The 21,387-nt window shown below is 46.2% G+C and overlaps 1 protein-coding gene and 1 pseudogene across 1 annotated transcript; both read left to right on the forward strand.

The window, feature by feature from the left end:
• The first annotated feature begins 3,442 nt into the window (after positions 1–3,442).
• LOC110134537 (EP300-interacting inhibitor of differentiation 2) lies at positions 3,443–5,305 on the forward strand. The gene has a single exon (XM_020889119.2). It carries the CDS (start codon positions 3,623–3,625, stop codon positions 4,280–4,282), a length of 660 nt encoding a protein of 219 aa, XP_020744778.2. The 5' UTR covers positions 3,443–3,622; the 3' UTR covers positions 4,283–5,305.
• Positions 5,306–10,311: 5,006 nt separating this feature from the next.
• Positions 10,312–10,389, forward strand: LOC139030119 (U4 spliceosomal RNA; annotated as a pseudogene).
• Positions 10,390–21,387: the final 10,998 nt, after the last annotated feature.

Raw genomic sequence — 21,387 nt, forward strand, 5'->3', positions numbered from 1 at the left:
AAGTCACAAGGCCAGCTCAGGTTCAAGGGATAGAGAAAAACAATCCACCTTCTGATGAGAAGAACTGCAAACTCTTATCACAAAGGGTGTAGGAAACAGAGAGGATGGAGAACGTGGGCTACTTTTACCATTAATCTAGCACAGTAACAATCTTGGGAAAAGAGACAAGGCTTGTAACATCATGCTTAGGTCTCACGGCAGCATTAAGTAGCTCAGAAGAGAGAGGCAAATATGGAAAAGCCCTTTAGAGAAAGAGGCACCTATATCTACCATGTCAGTTCAGTTCAGTCGCTCAGTCATGTTCCTCTCTGAGACCCCATGGACTGCAGCACACCAGCTCTTCCTGTCCATCATCAACTCCTGGAGTTTACTCAAACTCATGTCCATTGAGTCGGTGATGCCATCCAACCATCTCATCCTCTGTCATCCCCTTCTCCTCCTGCCTTCAATCTTTCCCAGCATCAGGGTCTTTTCCAATGAGTCAGTTCTTCACATCAGGTGGCCAAAGTATTGGAGTTTCAGCTTCAACATCAGTCCTTCCAATGAATATTGAGGACTGATTTCCTTTAGGATGGACTGGTTGGATCTCCTTACTGCTTAAGAGACTCTCAAGAGTCTTCTCCAACACCACAGTTCAAAAGCATCATCTTCGGCATTCAGCTTTCTTTATAGTCAACTCTCACATTCATACATGACTAGTGGAAAAACCATAGCTTTGACTAGATGGAACTTTGTTGTCAAAGTAATGTCTCTGCTTTTTAATATGCTGTCTAGGTTGGTCATATCTACCATTAAGTCAGTTCAAGCCCATCTACTGAACAGGAGATGTAAAGCCTAGGATAATCATGGGTAATAAGGATGCAAGAATGGGACTTCCTTGGAGGTCCAGTTGATAAGAGTCTGCCTGCCAATGCAGGAGACCTAGGTTCAATCCCTGGGTGGGGAAGATCCCCTGGAGAAGGGAAAGGCTACCCACTCCAGTATTCTGGCCTGGAGAATTCCATGGACTCTATAGCTCATGGGGTCACAAAGAGTTGGACACAACTGAGCTACATTTTTCTTCTTCTTTCTTTCTGTCAATGCAGAAGACACAGGTTCGATTCCTGGTCCAGGAAGATTCCATATGCCTTGGAGAGACTAAGCCCAAGTACTGCAACTACTGAAGTCCATGCACATAGAGCCTGTGCTCCACAACAAGAGAAGCCACCTCAAAGAAAAACCTGCGCATTGCAACTAGAGAAAACCCACACACAGCAGTGAAGACCCAGCGCAGCCACAAATAAATAAAATTGTAATTTAAAAAAAAATAGTCTTTGGGGGAAAAACAGATGCAAGAAGGATGTTATGATTCCCCCAATTATTTAAGCCAAGTGCACATTCTGAGTTGTGGTTTCATCCCATATCCATAAAAGTACAGATTTAATTTCGAGGTTAACATGGGTATTTATCCTTTAAAGGATATCTTTGGTCAGAGTAAGGACAAATTTCCCATCAGTGCTATTTATCACAGACTTTGCAGCCTTTGGGAAAAGCAGATCCTGTCTCTTTCCTTATAATCTCTCTTATTTTTCCTGTAAAGAATATATCAGCATGGAGAATATATCAGCTCCCTTGATTGTTTAGTCTGCAGCATGACTGAAATTGTCCTCAAATGACTCTGAAACACTGGTAATGAGTCAGAGACAAGGATCCTGCAGCCACTACACAGGAAAAATATTGGGAGCAATAGCTAGCCTGGAATCTATCTCAAACATTTGCTTTCATCTCCCCCACATGAGCATTTTTGTTCAACACACCAAAATTGGGGGGAGGAGTTTTGGATTTTTGGGGGCTGCATCACACACCTATACCCTCGTCAGGGAGATCAGAGTCCTAACCACTGAACTGCCAAGGAATTCCCGAAACATCATAATTTTATTTGTCTATTTGCCTGCCCCAGGCCTTTGTTGCTATGCACGGGCTTTCTGTAGTTGCAGCGATCAGGTGTTACTCTTCATTGTAGTGCACAGGCTTCTCATCGCAGTGGCTTCTCTTGTTGCGGAGCACAGGCTTTAGGCTCACGGGCTTCAGTAGTTGTGGCTCTCAGGTTTAGTTGCTCTGTGGCATGAGGGATCTTCCAGAACCAGGGATTGCACCTGTGTCCTCTGCATTGGCAGGCGGATTCTTATCCACTGTACCACCAGGGAAGACCCGAGTAAACCATGATTTTATTTAGAGCTAGTCCTATCCCATCTAAGTCTGGAAATTCTTTTATTAAATACTTGTGATTTTCCAGGTAGCCTGAGGGTGGCAGCAATGGACCTTAGGTCTCCAAACTAGCCTGGGCACCTTAAAGGAGCCACATACACTTAAGAGACTGCACAGAGGCTGGGGGAAGCTGTGTTTGAAGCAACACAGGCTGGATGTTGTGTTTTATCAATGTAGTGCTTAGGAAAATAAAAATTCAACTTTATGATCTGCAGATGAGACCTAATGTCTCAAAATAACTGCTCCTGACAGGGCAGAAAACAGTGAGTCACTATATTTGCTGATGCCCGTGAATCATGGCATCACAACGGGGGTTATTAAGAGCAACATTAAAGGGGGAATTTCTTTATATTTCTCATGTTAATTAGAATAAAGAAAAAATAATTGGAGAGTCAGTACTTAAGATGCATGTTGCAATGAGACAAAAATAATGGTAATGAACGTGTAACTATCAAGAAAATTATCTATTTATAATTACAATGAAAAACATAGGTGAATCGTAAAAATAATGTGTGAAAGAAACCAGACACAAGAGTATATAAACTTTAAAAAAAAAAAAAAAAACAAGCAAAATTAAGGAATGCACCCCTAGGTAGTAAAACAAAGAAAAGCAAGAAAATGACTACCATTATCACTACTATACCAGTTACCCCCGGGGAGAAAGTATTAAGAAGGGAGGAAGGATTCCGGGATACTAGAAATCATTCCTTGACCCGAGTGGTGGTCATACGGATGTTCACTTTGCGATGTCATTCGGTTGTATATTTATATTTTGTATATTTTTTCCTGCATGGTATGTTGTACCAAAAAAAAAAAAGTTTAGAGGACTTTCCTGGTGGCGCACACCTTCATGGATCACAGTCTTGTTGGGGTGAAAAGACGTGCCGAACTCAATGAAGCTATGAGCCGTGCCCTGCAGGGCCACCCAAGACAGGTCATAGTGAAGAGTTCTGACAAAAGGTGGTCCACTGGAGGAGAGAATGGCAAACCACTTCAGTATCCTTGCCTGAAGAATCCCATGGACAGAGGAGCCTGGCGGGCTACAGTCCATAGGGTTGCAAAGAGTGGGACACACGACTGAAGCGACTTAACACACCGCCCTCAGACGTTCCCGGGAAGATTTCAGGTGTGTTGGCTCTTCCAGCCGCTAGGTGGCACCTGGAAGATTGCAGGCGCGCGGGCAAGACGCATGCGCAGTGCTCAATTTCAGCCGCACACCCTCCGCCCGTGCACCTGAGTTTGCACACACAGCGTGGAGCAGTGTGCACAGCGCTCACGCACGCGCAGTTACGTGCACGTACGTGCACATCGCTAACCGCGCTGTGCCGTTACCCCAGTATTTGTGGGAGCGGCCGAGCTGACCCCACGACCCGGGATGTCCGAGCTGCCCGCGGACAAAGGTGTCCCACCGGCGGGCGCAATAAATGACAACGGCGACGTCCGGCAGGCGGAGGTAGGCGGCAGGAGGCCGGAGCCGGCCCCCGCGCAGCCTGTGGAGGCCAGGGACCGTCCGATGGCGGCGGCCGGAGAAGGTCCAATGGCTTCACCCGGGGAAGGTCCGGGGCCGGAGGCCAGGGAAGGTCCGATGGCGGCGTCCAGAGAAGGCCTGGGGGCAGCGGCCAGGGAAGCCCGGATGGCAGAGGTCGCCCGATTGTTGGCGGAGCCAGCGGAGGAAGAGGGTCCCGAGGGCAGACCCCGGTCCAGGCCCGGGAACGGCCCAGGCCTTGCTGCGTTGCCCTATCTCCGCCTCCGTCACCCACTTGGCGTTTTAGGAATTAATTACCAGCAGTTCCTCCGCCACTATCTGGAACACTACCCGATTGCTCCTGGCCGAATCCAGGAGCTTGAAGGACGCCGCAGGAGATTTGTGGAAGCCTGCAGAGCCAGGGAAGCTGCGTTTGACGCCGAGTATCAGCGGAATCCTCAGAGGATGGATTTTGATATTTTAACATTTAGTATAACTCTGACTGCATCTGAAATTATCAATCCTCTGATAGAGGAACTTGGTTGTGATAAGTATATCAGTAGAGAATAGTTTAATGATGCAACTACTTTCAGAACCTCTGCCTTCAAGACAGTATTATATACCACTCCTGTTAACTTGATTTTACAAAGTCAAAGTACGTGAGAATAAGGCAAAGCACAGTTGGGGAAAAAAAGGAAGCTTATCAAGAAAAACTCAGAAGAAATGGAAAAAAGGTCAAAACCTTATGACTCTTCTGACGTCCTTTGAGTTTGTGATTGACCTAGATTCTTTTCCCAGCATTGTGGAAATGGCTTTTCAAATTGCTTCACTGAAGTGAAGAATGGTTTTCTACAAGTCCATTTGCGGGTCTGGCTGAGTTAGAGCTGAGAGTCGGAGAGGAGAGAGCTCGGCTTCTTTCAAAAGGGGTGAACTCTGATACCTTGAGATGACTGGCGTGAAAAGCGGGATAATCTTCTTCTTGGCAAAGGGTTCTGCGTCTGTGGGTTTAATAGCCATAAGGTCTGTGGTGTGGCCCGCTGCACTAGTAGTGGTCGCTGGGATGGCCCTTTAACTCCTGGAAGAGGAGCACTGAAACATCATGCCCTAAGAGGTCCTAGGTTGACCACAGGTAAAAATGAACAAGAACCCTAAAATGTATTGAAAGGAATCCTCTCCCAGCCCCCTGCAGACTGGAGGATCCACCTTCCTGGAGTCAGGAATTCTTTGAAGCAACATTTTATCTTTGGGGTTTGAACAAAATAATTTGTGGGCATAAAAATAAATTTGTTGAACACACACACACACAAAAGAATGGTTTTCTAAAATTGAGACTTGATGAAGAAAAACTGCCAATAGAGCCCATGGTGACGAAAGAAATCATCAAATAGCAGTGATAGGAACAGGAATTCCTGTAGGACTGGAAGGCCATGGAGAGAACTGGAAATTGTCAGTTCTGATGATTCTTGAGTTTTCTTCATGTCAGTTTCAATAGAAGTTTTTAGTGTAAGATTGGTTTTGTGTTTTATGAGGCATTTCAAAGGACAAGCAAAGTCAATGCTGTATATATTATATGATAAATTGTGTGTTCAAGAATATCTGAAATTTCTGGATTTTTTTCTTTTTTAATACCTTTTTGGTAAATATTTATAAGGCCCCCAGATATAAAGTGCACAATGAAAATCTTCTATCTCTGTCCTCCCTCCACCCAGTGCTGAGTACAATTCCCGTCTGTAACCACAGTACTTCTGTCTTTCCAGTTTCCCTATATATACATAAGTAAATGCAAACCTGGGTGGTTTTTTGGTTTTGCTTTCTTCATTACAGAAGTTGGCAAATTATATTTATTGATTTATCCATTGCATTTTCAGTAAGAACCGAAGGAGGTGCATTTCATTCCATTCTGTGGTTACGTTGTAATTTACATAACCAGGAACATACTGATGGGCATTTAGGTTTTTTCCCATCATTTTCTATTGGCCAAAAAATGAAAAGCTATAATAATCTTGTCTGCATATCTCATAGCATGGGCATAAATATAGTATTACTCTGATTCTAAATGCAGTTTTTGTATATTGACATCTCTGAAATTGAGGTCTATCTTACATTTGATGGTGAATACAGCATTTTCATAAAAATAATGGCACATCTTAGATTCTTTATTATATAGAATATCTGTAGTATGTGCGTGCATGCTAAGTCGCTTCAATCATGTCCAACTCTGTGCAACCCTATGAACTGTAGCCTGCCAGGCTCCTCTGTCCATGGGATTCTCCAGGCAAGAATACTGGAGTGGGTTGCCATGCCCTCCTCCAGAAGATCTTCCCGACCCAGGGATTGAACCTGCATCAAACCTGCATCTCTTACATCTCCTGCATTGGCAGGCAGGTTCTTCACCACTAGCTCCACCTGGGAAGCTCTCCGTAGTACGTAAGTTTGTAGGATTTCCAGAAGTGAGAATTCTGAGCTGAATGCACCCATTTGAAAGTTTATAGATATTGCTATGTTGCCTTCCATCCTTGTTGTACCACTTTGCACTCCCACCAGCAATTGCTGCTGGTCGGCATTTCCCCTATAGCCTCACCAACAGTGTTATCAGATGTCTGAATTTTGCCAATCTAGAAAGGTGGAAAATGGCATAAGAGTTTTAACTTGCTTTTCTCTCATTATGAGTGAAGTTAAATGTCTCTTCGTTTGCCTCACATGTATTCCCTTTTCCATGAACTGTCTGTTCATCTCTTTTGTATGTATGTAATTTTATTTATTACTTTATTTTTGGCTGTGCTGGGTCTTCGTTTGCTGTGTGGGCCTTCTCCAGTTGCAGACACCAGGGGCTACTCTCTGTTGGCAGTGCGTGTCTTCTCATTGTGGTGGCCGCTCTTGAGCTTGGGCTCTAGGGCTTGCGGGCTTCAGTAGCTGTGGCGTGTAGGCAGTTCCCGGGCTCTAGAGCACAGGCTGAATACTTGAGGCGCACAGGCTTAGTTGCTCCAAGACCTTTGGGATCTTCCCAGATGAGGGATTGAGCCCGTGTTTCCTGTACTGGCAGGCAGATTCTTTACTACTGAGCCACCAGGAAAGCCCCTGTTCATATCTTTTCTCTCTTTCTCTCCTGAATCATTTTGTCCTTTCTTTATTGACTGTGGTAACTACTAATGACATAGTGAGATGAGACATGATAATAGATTATAATGTGAGTTATGGATTTTTTTTTTCCTGTTTTGTCATTTGTCTTTCATTTTCCTGAAAGCCTTTTGGCATGGAGATTTTTGCTTTTGTTTCCTCTTTTCTTTTAAACCTGCCAGATTTGGGGAATTTCTTACCAGTCCAGTGCTGGGGCATGGGTTTGATCCCTGGTGGGGAAACAAAGATTCTGCAAGCTTCCAGGCATGGCCATAAAAAAAAGAGAGAGAAACCTGCAAGACTTTGAACCTCAAGGTTTTCTTGGTATGCATGTATGTGTATGGTTTCATTATTCATATGTGAATCTTTGAACCATATGGAATTTGTCCTGATGTACATACGGTATAAAGTAACGATCTAATTTCCTTTTTTAGATGGCTGCCCCAAAACCAGTTACTGACTAGCCCAGCTGTTCCCTCCTAACTTTGTTTAAAGATGCTTCTTCATCATATACTAAACTGTAGCTTAAATTTTCTAATTAATTTTACATGTAATGGCAATGGTCTTTGTCGCTAAGTTGTGTCCCACTCTCTGCGACCCCAAAGTTTGTAGCCCACCAGGTTTCTCTGTCCATGAAGTTTCCCAGGCAAGAATGCTAAAGTGGGTTGCCATTTCCTTCTCCAGGGGATCTTCCCAATCCAAAGATCAAACTCACGTCTCCTGCATCTCCTGCATTGGCAGGCAGATATTTTGCTGCTGAACCACCAGGGAAGCCCATCTCGTTATACTCCATTTTCAGAGTGTTCTGGCTCTTTTTGTTTCTGCTTATTACTATATCAACCTTAAAGTCAGCTTACCTTATTTCGAACAAAGTTCTTTATTAGAATCACATTACATTTAATACTTAATAAATCTGGCATAACTGCTATTTCTAACATACCCAAATGATTCGTTTTTCCATTTTTTAAAAATTGAACTTTATTTATTTAGTTTTGGCTGCGGTGGGTCTTCATGGCTTTGGGCAGGCTTTTCTCGAGTTACAGCGAGCGGGGGTCACCCCGCTTCGGTGCGGTGCGCAGGCTTCTCATTGCGGTGGCTCCTCGTGTTGTGGAGCACAGGCTCTGGACGCGCAAGCTCAGTAGTTGTGGCTCACGGGCCTCGTTGCTCCGCTACATGTGGAATTCGCCCCATCACGTCTCTTGCATTGGCAGGCAGATTTTTCTCCACGGCACCACCAGGGAAGTAAGTCCTGTCTTTTCATTTGTTAAAAACTTCCTTTGTGTCTTCCAGAAGAGTATCAATGTTTGTCCTTAAATGAAAGTTGCTAAAGTAGGTCTTTCATGGATCTAATCGTTTGTCGGTATTTTATCTTTTATGGTTTTTCTATAGTAAATGAGGATTATCTGTGTTATATTTCCTTCCTTTTTAAATATTTATTTATTTGGCTGTGCCGGGTCTTATTTGCAGCAGGCAGCAACTTTAGTTGTGGCATGCGGGCTCTTAGTTGTAGCTTGTGGGATCTAGTTCCCTGACCAGGGCTTGAACCCGGGCCCCTTGCATTGGGAACTCAGAGTCTTAGCCACTGGAGTACCAGGGAAGTCCCTGTGTTATATTTCCTAAAAGCTTGCCCCCGTATATTTGAAAATAGTTCATTGCTGCATATTTATTTGATAGCCTGTTAACATCCTGAATTCCCTATTTTACCGTAGTTTTTCATTTGAATCTCCTAGATTGGGGAACATTTCATGCAAATAGTGACAGTATGGCCCTTTTATGACCTTCATACCTCTGACTTCTTTCTCTTTGTTAGTTCCTTGGCTAGTACTTTGTAATGTAAAATAATATGAATGATAGTGAAATGTCCCAAATTTTGTCGGAAGCCTTTTTTTTGACTGTGCCCAGGCTTGACGGCCATGCAGGCTTTTCGCTAGTTGCAGAGAGTGGGGGCTACTCTCCAGTTGTGGTGCTCAGGCTTCTCATTGTGGCGGCTTCTCTTGGTGCAGCTCCCAGGCCCTAGAGCTTGGGCTCAGTAGTCGTGGCTCAGGGGGTTAGTTCCCCTCAGCATACAGGATTTTGGGATTTTCCCGGATCAGGGATCTAACCCATGTCTCCTGCATTGGCAGGCGAATTCTTTACCACTGAGCCACCAGGGACACTCTCAAAGGCCTTTTCATAATCTATGAGGGTATTATATTTCTATCTACCACCATGATTGCGTTCTTGCAATTCTTTCATTCGTCAATGATCCTAGGAGGTATAATCCACCCCCCTTTTTTTGGCCCTGCCAAGCAGTTGGCAGGATCTTAGTTCTCCAAACTGGGGAACAGTTCCCCGAACAGGGCTCAGCAGTGAAAGCGCCAAGTGCTAACCACTAGACTACCAGGGAATCCCCCTGGCCACTTCTTAGACTCCATTTCTATGAGAACTGCATGCACAGAAACTAAATTTTGTTTCTTTTTCTCCTGTTAATCTGTCTTGTGTTAATTTTACTATTAGTCCAGCCACGAGACCTCAGGATGGATGCAGGGCGAGATTTCCCCTTCCCTACCAGTTCCTTCATACCTTTCCAATCAAGTCCACTCTCACAACAGACCCTTTCACTTTGGTAGCCTTGACTGAAGATCTGGAGCGGGGTGGGGTGGAGGGACGGTCACAGGGTCACCCCATGGAGGACAGTCCTCCCCACCTGGCTGGCTCCTTTCAACTTCTCTGTACCTCAGCCCTTTTCCCCCTCTCCCCTCTTCCCCTTTCATCTCAGGAGCAAAATCAAGTCCTCTTTTTGTCTCTCAAAGCACTTTAAGGAGCCTTTGCTTTTGCCCGGACAATTTAAGTGGCAGTGTCATCATGTAGTGACTTCACACCAACTCCCCAGGTCAAGGACACAGCGCTCAGTTACAGACACCTGCTGTAAGTTCAGGGGTCCCGGCTTCGCCCACTTCTGACCGGCTGGCTTCAAGTTCAAGGATTCTCATTCCCCATACAGTTTCAATAATGTGCTAAGATGACTCACAGAACTCAAGAAGGCACCATAGTTATGCTTACAGTTTCATGATAGCCAAAGATACAAATCATAACCCCAGCTCAGAGAAAGAGACAAGTAGGACCAGATCTGGGAGGGTTTCCCAAATGTGACATTATTGCCATCCGCAGGGACACATCTTCCTGCCAACACATCCGTGTATGAAAACATGCAGTGAAAGTAAAAGTCACTTAGTCGTGTCCGACTCTTTGTGAGCCCATGGACTATACAGTCCATGGAATTCTCCAGGCCAGAATACTGGAGTAGGTAGCCTTTCCCTTCTCCAAAGGATCTTCCCAACCCAGGGATTGAACCCAGGTCTCCCACATTGCAGGTGGAATCTTTACCAGCTAAGCCACAAGGGAAGCCCAAGAATACTGGAGTGGGTAGCCTATCCCTTCTCCAGGGCATCTTCCTGACCCAGAAATCGAACCAGGGTCTCCTGAATTGCAGGCGGATTCTTAGCTTTGCGCAGTGGCAGTATCGTAGCCAATGAGGTTTATCCGAGGCGCGATTATTGCTAATTGAAAACTGAATTGCAGGTGGATTCTTTACCAACTAATATATGAGGGAAGCCTGAAAACATGCAGCGTATTTACCAACCAGGGAAGCTCACCGAGCCCTGAACACGTTAGTCACTCAGTCACATCCGACTTTTTGCATCTCCATGGACTGTAGCCCACCAGGCTCCTCTGTCCATGGAATTCTCTAGGCAAGAAAACTGGAATGGGTAGCCATTCTCTTCTCCAGAGAATCTTCCTGACCCAGGGGTTGAACCCAGGTCTTCTGTATTGTAGGCAGATTCTTTACCTTCTGGGTCACCAGGCTCAGACTTAAATTGCAAGGTTCAAAGTCCCTAAAACCCCGGGGTGGCCCAAACCTCTCCCCACCTGAGTAACAAAGACACTCCTATTATAACGGGGACAGCTGCTAGCAGGCACAGATTACCATTACCAGGCAACCATTATCACCATTCCGCTTGCTGGCTCGGAGGTTAGAGGCCTCCTTTGGCCAGTGATCCTGCGGTTGGTGGTTCTCCTGTGGAGACTGAGGTAAGAGGTGGATCACAACCTTCTCCCAGGGGCCCCCCAGACTCTCCAGCCTCGGGCTGGTGGGTGAGCTAAGAGGCCCAGAGAACAGGCTGGGCCTGTGTCCAACAGGACGCCAGGGTCCTCACCAAGGCCACCCTGGCAGGGCCCAGGCCTTGAGGCAGCGGTGAGCCGCTTCTGTCCCTGCCACCATGGCCTAACGGTGGCAGCCAGCATGGGTCACAGTCTGCGGGACCCGGCCCCTGTTTAGGCAGCCTGAAGTCTGAGGGCCTGCTAGACCCTGGGCACCCAGCCCCTCAGACATGACAGCTGGGCAGGGCCTGGGGACCTGGCCTGGAGGGTACCGCCAGCTGAGATCTGCCTCTTCAGCCAGACCTGGGCACTGTGGGAGGACCCAGACTGGGTGCTGTGCTGGATAAACGCTCCCCGGCGGGGTAACGACCCCTGCAGGGAACCCCCCCTTAGCCAGGACCCAGATTCAGAGGGTGAAAGTTGTGCCTTGGGACCTTGCCCTTTCTTTAGAGAGTAACGTGTTAGGAGATTTACAGGAACATCATCACCTGACCTTTGACCTAACTTCAAGCACAAAGGATCTGACACCAGGAAGCTTACAACAACCAACCATGCCTCTCCCTCACCTTGCCTGTAAAAGGGCTTTGCTGAAAGCTTTCGAGTTTGGATTTTTAAGGCACGAGCCACATCTCCTTGAGCGGCCCTGTAATAAACATTTCTCTGTTCCAAACCCCGACGTCCTGGTGTTATTTGACCTCGCTGTGCATTGGACTTGCATTCAGAAACACTGTCGCTGGAAATTCCAAAGACTTACATGACACCTTCTGGGAACCAGGGACAAAGTCCAGGTAAATTAACATGATAGTTCTTCCAAACTAATACTGGCCTCTCTTTATGAATTCTGGGGGAAGAGTCTCTGCCCCTAAGATTGATGTTCCAGTTATCTCTCTGCGCAACAAAGCACCCCAGAATTTAGTGGCTGTAAGCAACAACTATTTTTTCACTCTTCTCTCTTCTGTAGGTTGACGGGCTCAGCTCAGCAGTTCTGCTCCTGTGATGTTGGTCAGAAGCTCAGTTAGGCTGGAACGTCCAGGACATGTCACTCACACGTCTGTCACCCTGGTAGGGGCAGGCTGGAGGCTGGGCCTCTCCCTTCATGGAGTTCCAAACCCTCTTCCTCTCCAACACTAGCCAAATTTCTTTCTTTCATTTTTTCTTCTTCATTGCAGTGGGTCATCATCACTACTCTTGGGCTTTCTCTAGTTGTGAAGAGCAGGGGCTACTCTCCATTTAGATGCACCAACTCCTCATTGCATTGGCTTGTCTTGTTACAGAGCACAGGCTCTAGGCACACGGGCTTTAGTAGCTGCAGGATGCGGGCTCAGTAGTTGGGGCACACAGGCTTGGTCAGTTGCCCCACAGCATGTGGGATCTTCCTGGACCAGGGACCAAACCCATGTCCCCTGCATTGGCAGGCAGATTCTTATTCACTGCACCACCAGGGAAGTCCTGCCAGATTTCTTATGTGGCTGCCTAAGGGCTTCCAAAAGTGCAAAAGTGGGAAGCTGCCAGGCCCTCCGATAGCTCACGCCCCAAGCTAGCACATTTCTGCCTCATTCTATGGGTTATAAAGTCCCAGCTCATTTCAGGGGAGGGGAGGCCATACCCAAGGAGGCGAATCCTGAGTGCTGTGGTTCATGAGGGGCCATCTTTGGAAACCAGTCACATAGATGATATACCCACCATGGTCATTCATTAAGAGTGCTTTATGTATGGCATCTCATGGAATTTTCACAGTTGTAAAGATTATTAGCATTAGCATATGCATTTTACACATAAGAAAATTGAGGCTTACTAGCTGTCTCAATCAGGGTTCTCCTGAGAAATAGCACTAATAGGAAAAACTTCTGTCATTTATGTTTGTGTGTATGTGCATATAACATACATTATACATGTATACATATATACTGTATACAGGCTTCCCAGGTGGCACTTGTGGTAAAGAACCCACCTGCCAATAAAGGAGACATAAGAGACATGGGTTCGATCCCTGGGTCAGGAAGATCCCCTGGAGGAGGGCATGGCAACTCACTCCAGTATTCTTTGCCCGAAGAATCCCACACAGAAGAGCCTGGTGGGCTACAATCCATAGGGTTTCAAAGAGGAAGACATGACTGAGGCAACTTAACATGCATACTGTATAGACAAAGAGAGAAAGAGATTTTAAGGAACTGGCTCACAAGATTGTAGAGGCTGGCAAGTCTAAAAGTCAAAGGGGAAGCCAGCAGTCTGGTAACTTAGGTAAAGCTCATGCTGTGGTCTTGAATGTGAAGGCTAGAAACTCAGGCAGAATATCTATGTTGCAATCTGAAGGAAAATTCCACTTTTTAAAAAACCTTTTGGCTGCTCAGCATGTGTGGGATTTTAGTTCCCTGCCCAGGGATCAAACCCATGCTCCCTGCATTGGCAGTGAGGAATCTTAACCACTGAATTGCCAGGGAAGTCCACTATTTCAAGAAACTTGAGTTTTTGCTCTTAAGGCCTTCAAGTGATTGGATGAGGCCCACCCACATTATGAAAAGACATTTGCTTCGATTAGAGCCAACTGTGTATAATCACATCTAAGAAATGCCTTTACAGCAGCACCTAGACTAGAATTTGACCAAACAACTGGTTACACAGTCTAGCCTAGTAGACACAAAATTAACCATCACACTTGCCCAAGTTCATGCAGCTAAGAAGCAGTACAATTAGGACTCAAACCCTAATCTGACTTCCAAAACTGATACTCATAATCAATTCATCAGTGATTGCCAAAATGCACCACCTTTAGAAAGGAACTGGAGTGCTGATGAGAAAACTTTTTTTCCCAGGACTCCACTCTGACTTGAGCAGACACTTCTTGAGATGTCTACCCACTACGTCCTCCTTTCTCCAAGAATCTCATTCCACCCTCTTAATGATATGTGACCATTATGACTTTACTTCCCGCGCAACGATAGTTGATTTGACCGATGGTGGCACTTCAACTAGGCCAAGCCAATGAGATACTCCAATACTGGACCTGGACTGTCACGGTTCAAATCCCTGCTCTGCTTCTTACCAGCAGTGAACATGAAGGGAACTACTCAACTTTTCAGTCTTTCATCTGTAAAATGGGGGTGATGTTAATGGTCTTGACCTCATGGAGTTACATTATGAAAAATCATCCACAGTCTGCAAGTAAGACAATTGATGACTGCACACCCTTTCAATGTCACATTGAGACTTGCTTAACTGGCTCAGCTAAGTATTACTGAATTCTCAAGAACAATGGTTCTGAAATGTTTTGGTCTCAAAACCTCTTTAGACTCATAAAAATTATTGACAACACCAAAGAGCTCTTGTTTATGTGCATTATGTCTGTCAATATTTACTGTATCAGAAATTAAGACTAAGGTTTCTAAAATATGTATTTGCTTCATTTTTAAAATGTTTTAAAAATCATTAGGGAATTCCCTGGTGGTCCAGTGGTTAGAGGGCTTCCCTGGTGACTCAGTGGTCAAGAATCCACCTGCCATCCACCCACCCATCCATGCAGGAAATGCAGTTTCCATCCCTGGGTTGGGAAGAACCCCTGGAGAAGGAAATGGCAACCCACTCCAGTATCCTTGCATGGGAAATCCCATGACAGAGGAGCCTAGCGGGCTACAGTCCACCAGGTTGCAAAAAAGTCAGACCTTACTTAGCAATTAAACAACAACAACCCATATTTAAGGCACTTTGAGTTCACTGCCAAGGGCCCGGTTCAATCCCTGGTCAGGGAACTAAGATCCCACAAGCCAGGCAGTACAGCCGCCATAAATAAAGAAATAAAATTACATGTTAAATATTTAATGAAAAATAGCTGGGCTTCCCAGGTGTCTCAGTGGGTAAAGAATGCAGGAGATGCAGGAGACTCAGGCTGGATCCCTGGGTCGGGAAGATCCCCTGGAGGAGAAACGGCAACCCACTCTAATATTCTTGCCTGGAGAATCCCATGGACAGAGGAGCCTGACAGGCTACAGTCCGCCCATAGGGTCACAAAGCATTGGACACAACTGAAATGACTGAAGCAGGCACGAAAAATAACTTTCAGAAGAATAACATCAGCAACTTGGCAGATGAAAAACTCTCTCCTCTTCAGTCTACAACCACTAAAACATTCACAACACAATAAAGGCACCTCGGTCCACCAGACCAGGTGTCCAGAGAATTCCACACATCTGTACACGTAGAGGGGGTTGGACAGGGACAAACCTTACTGGACACGGCAGCGGAGCCAGGTGCAACCCAGCTCCCCGCCACCCTCGCCCTCCCCTCAGGGGCGGAGTCTGCCAGGAGCGCGGATCCCGAAAGTAAGCGAAGAGCCCCAGGCGGCGATGCCAGCAATACAGGCAGAAACAAGGCATCGGTGACCCCAGAGGCACAAGGAGCAATTAGGAGGGTTTGGAGCAACCATAAAAGCCATGGAGGGTGGCAAAGGCCAGTGTAAGCAGAGGCAGCGCCGAAAAGAGAAATCCAAACCTTGTGCTATAGCACCACCTACTGGAAAACGGGAGAAACGCCTCAATTTCTTTTTGCAGGTCTCCCCTCGTTCGCGGTACTTTAGCTCCCCAACCTGGGTTTGAACATTGGTTCTTGACAATGAGCGCTCAGAGTCCTAACCACTGGACCGCCAGGGAACTCTCCGGAACGCCTCAATTTCTAACCTGTTAAATTGTTAGCACCAAGCAGAAAAGGGTCCCCTATACAACGGCAGAGGAGCAACGCGTCACGAACCATGAAGAACCACGGAAACACTGTGACCCAAAAGAAAATGACGGTCCTCCAGAAACTAAACTTGAAGTCGCAGAGTATTGAGATCTCCCTGGTAGAGAATTCAAAATAGCTCTACGAAGAAAATCAAAGAGCTACAAGAAAATTCAGAAAGGTAGTTCAGTGAACTCGGGATTAAAATTAATGAACAGATGAAATACTTTACCAAAGAAATTGAAACTCTAAAGAGAAATTAGAAATTCTGGAGCGGGAGAATTCAGTAGATGAGATGAAGAATGCACCAGAAAGCATTGGAAATAGAGCACACAATGTTTGAAAAAGACAATTAGCAAGCTTGAAGATAGAAATCTATAAGTAATACAAGTAGAAGAGAAAATAGCAATAAGATTTTTTAAATGAGGAAATTCTAGGAGGGCTATCTGTTCTAGCAATGGCAACATTAGGGGAGTGGGTGTCTCAGGAGAAGAGAGGAGAGGGCTGAGAATTTATTTAAAGAAATAATAGGGTGGGAGGGGGGTTCAGGGTGGGGAACACATGTACACCCGTGGGGGATTCATGTCAATGTATGGCAAAACCACTACAATTTTGTAAAGTAATTAGCCTCCAATTAAAATAAATTTATATTTTAAAAAAGAAATAATAGGAGGGAATTAGGACTCTTGCGTTCTCACTGCCAAGGGCCGGGGTTCGATCCTTGGTTGGGGAACTAAGATCTCAGAAGCCAAGCAGTGTGGGGGAAAGAAAAGCCAGCGCTGGCTCAGCCAGGAAGAGAAAGGACAGGCTTCTGGAGGAGGCCTGAATACCAGGCCACCAACCCAGCTGCCAAGGAGCTACATGAAGCCTCTTTAGCCTTATGACTCTGATGGACCATGACCCCATCATGTAGATTTGGACATTGTTCCCTCAAGCAGAACAGAGCATCAAAACCAAAATAACAAAAATGGGCTTGGGAGGGGGCACTGTTGTAACCCTGGGTCTACTCCAACTCAAAAAAAGAAAGATAAAGAAATAATAGAAAAGCAGCCAAGGCAGCAGAGTGAAGAGGCCCTGGGCTCACCTCCTCTCACCAGCGCGCTGGGGTCACGGCCGTCGGCAGAACAGCCATCAATGAAAAGGAATTGGAGCCTACCAAATGGGAGCTTCCCTAGTGGTCCAGTGGTTAAGAATCCGTGCTTCCATTGCATAGGGCACGGGTTCAATCCCTGGTGAGGGAACTAAGATCCTGCATGCCTCACCGTGGGACCAAAAAAAAAAAAAAAAGACCTAGGGAGGGGAACTTCCCTGGTGGTCCAGTGGCTACAACTCCAGGGCCCAGGTTCAATCCCTGGTCAGGGAACTAGATCCCACATGCACCAACTAAAGAGCCTACCTGCCTCAACTAAGACCTGGTGTAGCCACGTAAGTAGGAAAAAACCCACATACTTTCACAAAAAGACTCAGGGAGGGAACCATGGTGTGACAGGTGGGAGGGCAGACTCATAATACAATCGAATCCCACACCCCAGGGTGGGCAACCCACAAGCTGGAGAACAGATGTCCTGTGGAGGCTCTCCCTCAGGAGAGAGAGTTCTGAGCACCACATCGGGGTCCCCAGCCCTGACCCCGGCGCCAGGAAGATGAGCCCCCAGAGCATTTGGCTTTAAAGTTCAGCAGGGCTTCCCTGGTGGCTCAAAGGGTTATGAATCTGCCGGCAATGCAGGAGACCTAGGGAAGACCTCTCTCTTACCAACGAGACCTGGGTGGGGAAGATTCCCTGGAGAAGGGAATGGCAATTCACTCCAGTATTCTTGCCTGGAGAATCCCATGGACAGAGGAGCCTGGTGGGTTATAGTTCATGGGGTCGCAAAGAGTCAGACAGGATGGAGCAACTAACACTTCACTTCAGTGCCTGATTGCGGGAGCCCCACAGGACTCGGGGAGGTGGAGACGTCCCTTTAAAAAGGCACTTTGCACTGAACCCAGGGCAAAAGCGGCGATTTGGTGGGAGCCTGGGCCAGACCTACCTTGCTGGTTTTGGAGAGCCTCCTGCGGAGGTGGGGGTGACTGTGGCTCCCGGTGGAGACACGGACATCAGTAGCAGACACGTTGAGGAGCATTTGGCCCGGAGAGCGCGGCGGCTGCCATGTTGGCTCGTGGGTGCGGGAACCCGGCCCGCCCAGCTGCCTGCGGGGCATGGGTTCTGGATGCCTCCGGCCAGGCGACTAGAGGGGCAGGGGCATGGTCCCTCCTGTCTTGGTCAGAACTCTGGTTGGAAAAGAATTTCCAAACACAAGGCAGAATGAGAGGAGAGAAGAATTTATTGAACAGGAGATGCTGTTAAAACGGCGGGCTTAGCTCAAGGGAGAGGCGAAGCATTTCCTGGGCTACTAGCCAACTTTCATAGCCTCCAGACAAAGAAAATGTCTGCTGGAAGGTTGCGTTAGGTGATTGGGTGGTGCGCCATAGGGTGTTTACTGGAGTGGGCATCTTTGCCTAATTGGGAGTCAGGCAGCTTGTTAGTGATGATCAGGGGGCTTTTGGAAAGGTTACAAAGGGGGTCAGTCAGCTTCAGAGGTGACCTTGGTTCTGGGCTCTGCTTCTGTGGCCTTGGTGCAAAGCTTAGTACCTGTAGCCTGGGGCAGGACTCAACAGCAACTACTGAGCGGATGAACCACAACTACTGAAGCCGGTGCACCCCAGAGCCTGTGCTCCACAAGAGAAGCCACCGCAATGAGAAGCCTACACACCGCAACTCGAGAGCAGCCCCTGCTCTCCACAGCTAGAGAAAGCCTACATGCAGCAGTAAAAACCCAGTGCAGCCAAAAAAAAAAAAAGAGAGAGAGAGAGAGAGAAAGCTATGATCTCCCAGTGCAGGCCAGAACCCTACCCTGGCCCCAGAAGCCACTAGCAGGCCAATGAACCTTTGGGACACGCCAGACCTCATATCCAACGGTGTCAGGAACCACCTCCCACCCCTACTGCACCATCAATGATCTGAAATGAGCTCTGGGATCCTTGAGCACTGCAACCAGATGCCAGGAGCCAGTTGTACCTGCCAGTAGTCTGGCACTAACCCCAAGACTGAGCTTCACCTGCCAGTGGGTGGGCAACAGCCCCAGAGTCCTCAGGACTCTGACTCCGTCCACCAGTGAGCCAGCGCTAGCCCTGGGGCGCCTAGTATTCTGCAGCCAGCCACCTCATGACCAGACCCCGCTCCCCTGACAAACAACAGCCAGCAGCACTCGCACAAGTCAGGGCCTGGCAACCAACCTGAGTAGGGGCCAACCAAGCCTATCAGATTACCCACACAGGGAGCCCTCCGTTACAGAAAGACCCACAGAGCCCACTTAGGGGGAACCCCTAGAGCATATAACTTGGTTGACGAGAGGGGAGTGCACTGCTCGGACACATAGGCTGCCTCCTAGAGGGTCACTGCTCCAAGGTCAAGAAATGTAACTGCAGTGCTCTGGGACAACCCAGAGGGATGGGATGTGGAGGGAGGTGGGAGGGGGGGTTGAGGATGGGGGGACACGTGCACCCATGGCTGATTCATGTCGATGTATGGCAAAAACCATCACAATATTATAAAGTAATTATCCTCCAATTAAAATAAATTAATTAAAAATAAATAAAATTTTTAAAAAGAAAAACTCAACATTCAAAAAAACTAAAAAAAAAAAAAAAGAAAAAAAGAAATGTTAACTGACCTGCCACATACATAAAAAGACAAACAGCAACTTACACAAGATGAGATGGTAGAGGACTATGTCCCAGATGGCAGAACAAGATAAAACCCCAGAAGAACTAGGTGGAGATAGGCAATCTACCTGAGAAAGTTTTCAGAGTGATTATCCCAAAGATGATAAAGAACTTAGGAGGAGAACAGATATACAGAGTGAGAAATTAGACCTTTTTTTTTTAACAAAAGAGCTAAAAAATATAAAGAACCACCAGAAATGAAGGATACAGTAACTGAACCCAGGACTTCCCCAGTGGTCCAGTGGTTAAGACGCTCCACTCCCAATGCAGGGGGCCTGGGTTCAATCCCTGTTTAGGGAATTAGATCCCACATGCCGCAATTTAAAAAAAAAAAGATTCCAAATGCTACTGCAACTAAAGATGTCACAGGCAGCAATGAAGATCCTTTGTGCTGCAACTAAGACCAGGCACAGCCAAATAAATAAACATGTTTGTTTGTTAGTAAAAAAGGGATGGGGGTTATATGAAGGTGTAGGTCTTTGAGGATCACCTTAGAATTTTGCTTACAATAAAAACCTTTATTAAATTACTACCTATGGTTCCTTATATTTATCTTATGACATATTGGGCTTCCCTGTTGGCTCAGACGGTAAAAGCGTCTGCCTGCAATGCGGGAGACCCGGGTTCAATTCCTGGGTCAGGGCCCCCAGCCGCCCAGGACTCCTGTTATAACTGCGGCTCGCCAGCGCCCCAGAAGTTGCCCCTTCTCGGGGGTCATGGTGGGCAGCAAGATGGCGTCTGCCAGCAGGTTTGTTTAGGTAGTCAAGCCACAGACTCCGTTAATAAGGTTCCCTGACAGAAGAGACATCCTAAACCAAATGTATCAGAAGTTCTAAGATCGGCGGGACTACCATCTCATACTTCTTCAATTTCACAGCATTCTGCTGCTGCTACTGCTGTCACTTCAGTCCTGTCTGACTCTGTGCGACCCCATAGACGGCAGACCACCAAGCTCCCCCTTCCCTGGGATTCTCCAGGCAAGAACACTGGAGTGGGTTGCCATTTCCTTCTCCCTCACAGCATTCTAAGGGAAGTAAATCGCCAGACTGGCTGATGCATCAGGGTCCACCAGACACCGCAGAGATAAGACAAACTTTACCTCAAAAATACAGAAGGAAACTTGTGTCTAATGAAGAAATTGAATTTATCCAATGTGGAGGTCCAGAATAATCACTGACAATGTGGCTGTTGTTTGTCATCAGACAAAGAAGAGGCTTTCCAAAAAAGGACTTCCAAAATGACAAATGAGAAATTGTATATTAAACAACTTTAATAAATATTCTGTAAAAAGGGGAAAAAAAGATGAATAGAAAATTTAGATAGATACTTATATCTTCTAATTTATATATCTTGGTCAGCTTCTCTATAAGCTTACCTGATTGTTTATATACTTTATACCTTAATTAAAGTATACATTTTAAAATGTTAGCCTATTAATTTACTCTTGATTATCAAGCATAACAGTGTTGAACTACTGAAAGCACACAATGTCTAGTGAACCACCAAAGGCTTCCAGTAATTTCACTTTTCAGTTTCCATTTAAACATAGAATATATTTGGCAGAATTGCAGCTTTCTGGAAGTAATTTTCCTGAACTTGAATGAGGATCTGTGAAATAATAACTCCATTATTTGTTCTTACTTCTCAATGTTTTTGCGTTCACAAAGTTACTTAAGTATAACTGGCTTATTAACAAGCCTATCCTACTCTAAATGATAAAAATATATCCATGGTAAAACAGGTGACTTTGTGGTATTAGGACTAGGGAGTTAACACGAAATATTATATGTAACCTGTATTCAGAAAAGAAATGCCAGAGTATAAAATGGAAAATGAGATCAAAATGAATATAGCATAGGAATAACATTTGACAAGAAATTGTAATTTATTATGTTTTCAGAGGGGTTAAAAAAGTCCTATTCTTTGGTTTATCTCTTTGTTTT

This window comes from Odocoileus virginianus, chromosome 20 (assembly GCF_023699985.2).
Source record: "Odocoileus virginianus isolate 20LAN1187 ecotype Illinois chromosome 20, Ovbor_1.2, whole genome shotgun sequence".
Classification (NCBI taxonomy): Eukaryota; Metazoa; Chordata; class Mammalia; order Artiodactyla; family Cervidae; genus Odocoileus; species Odocoileus virginianus.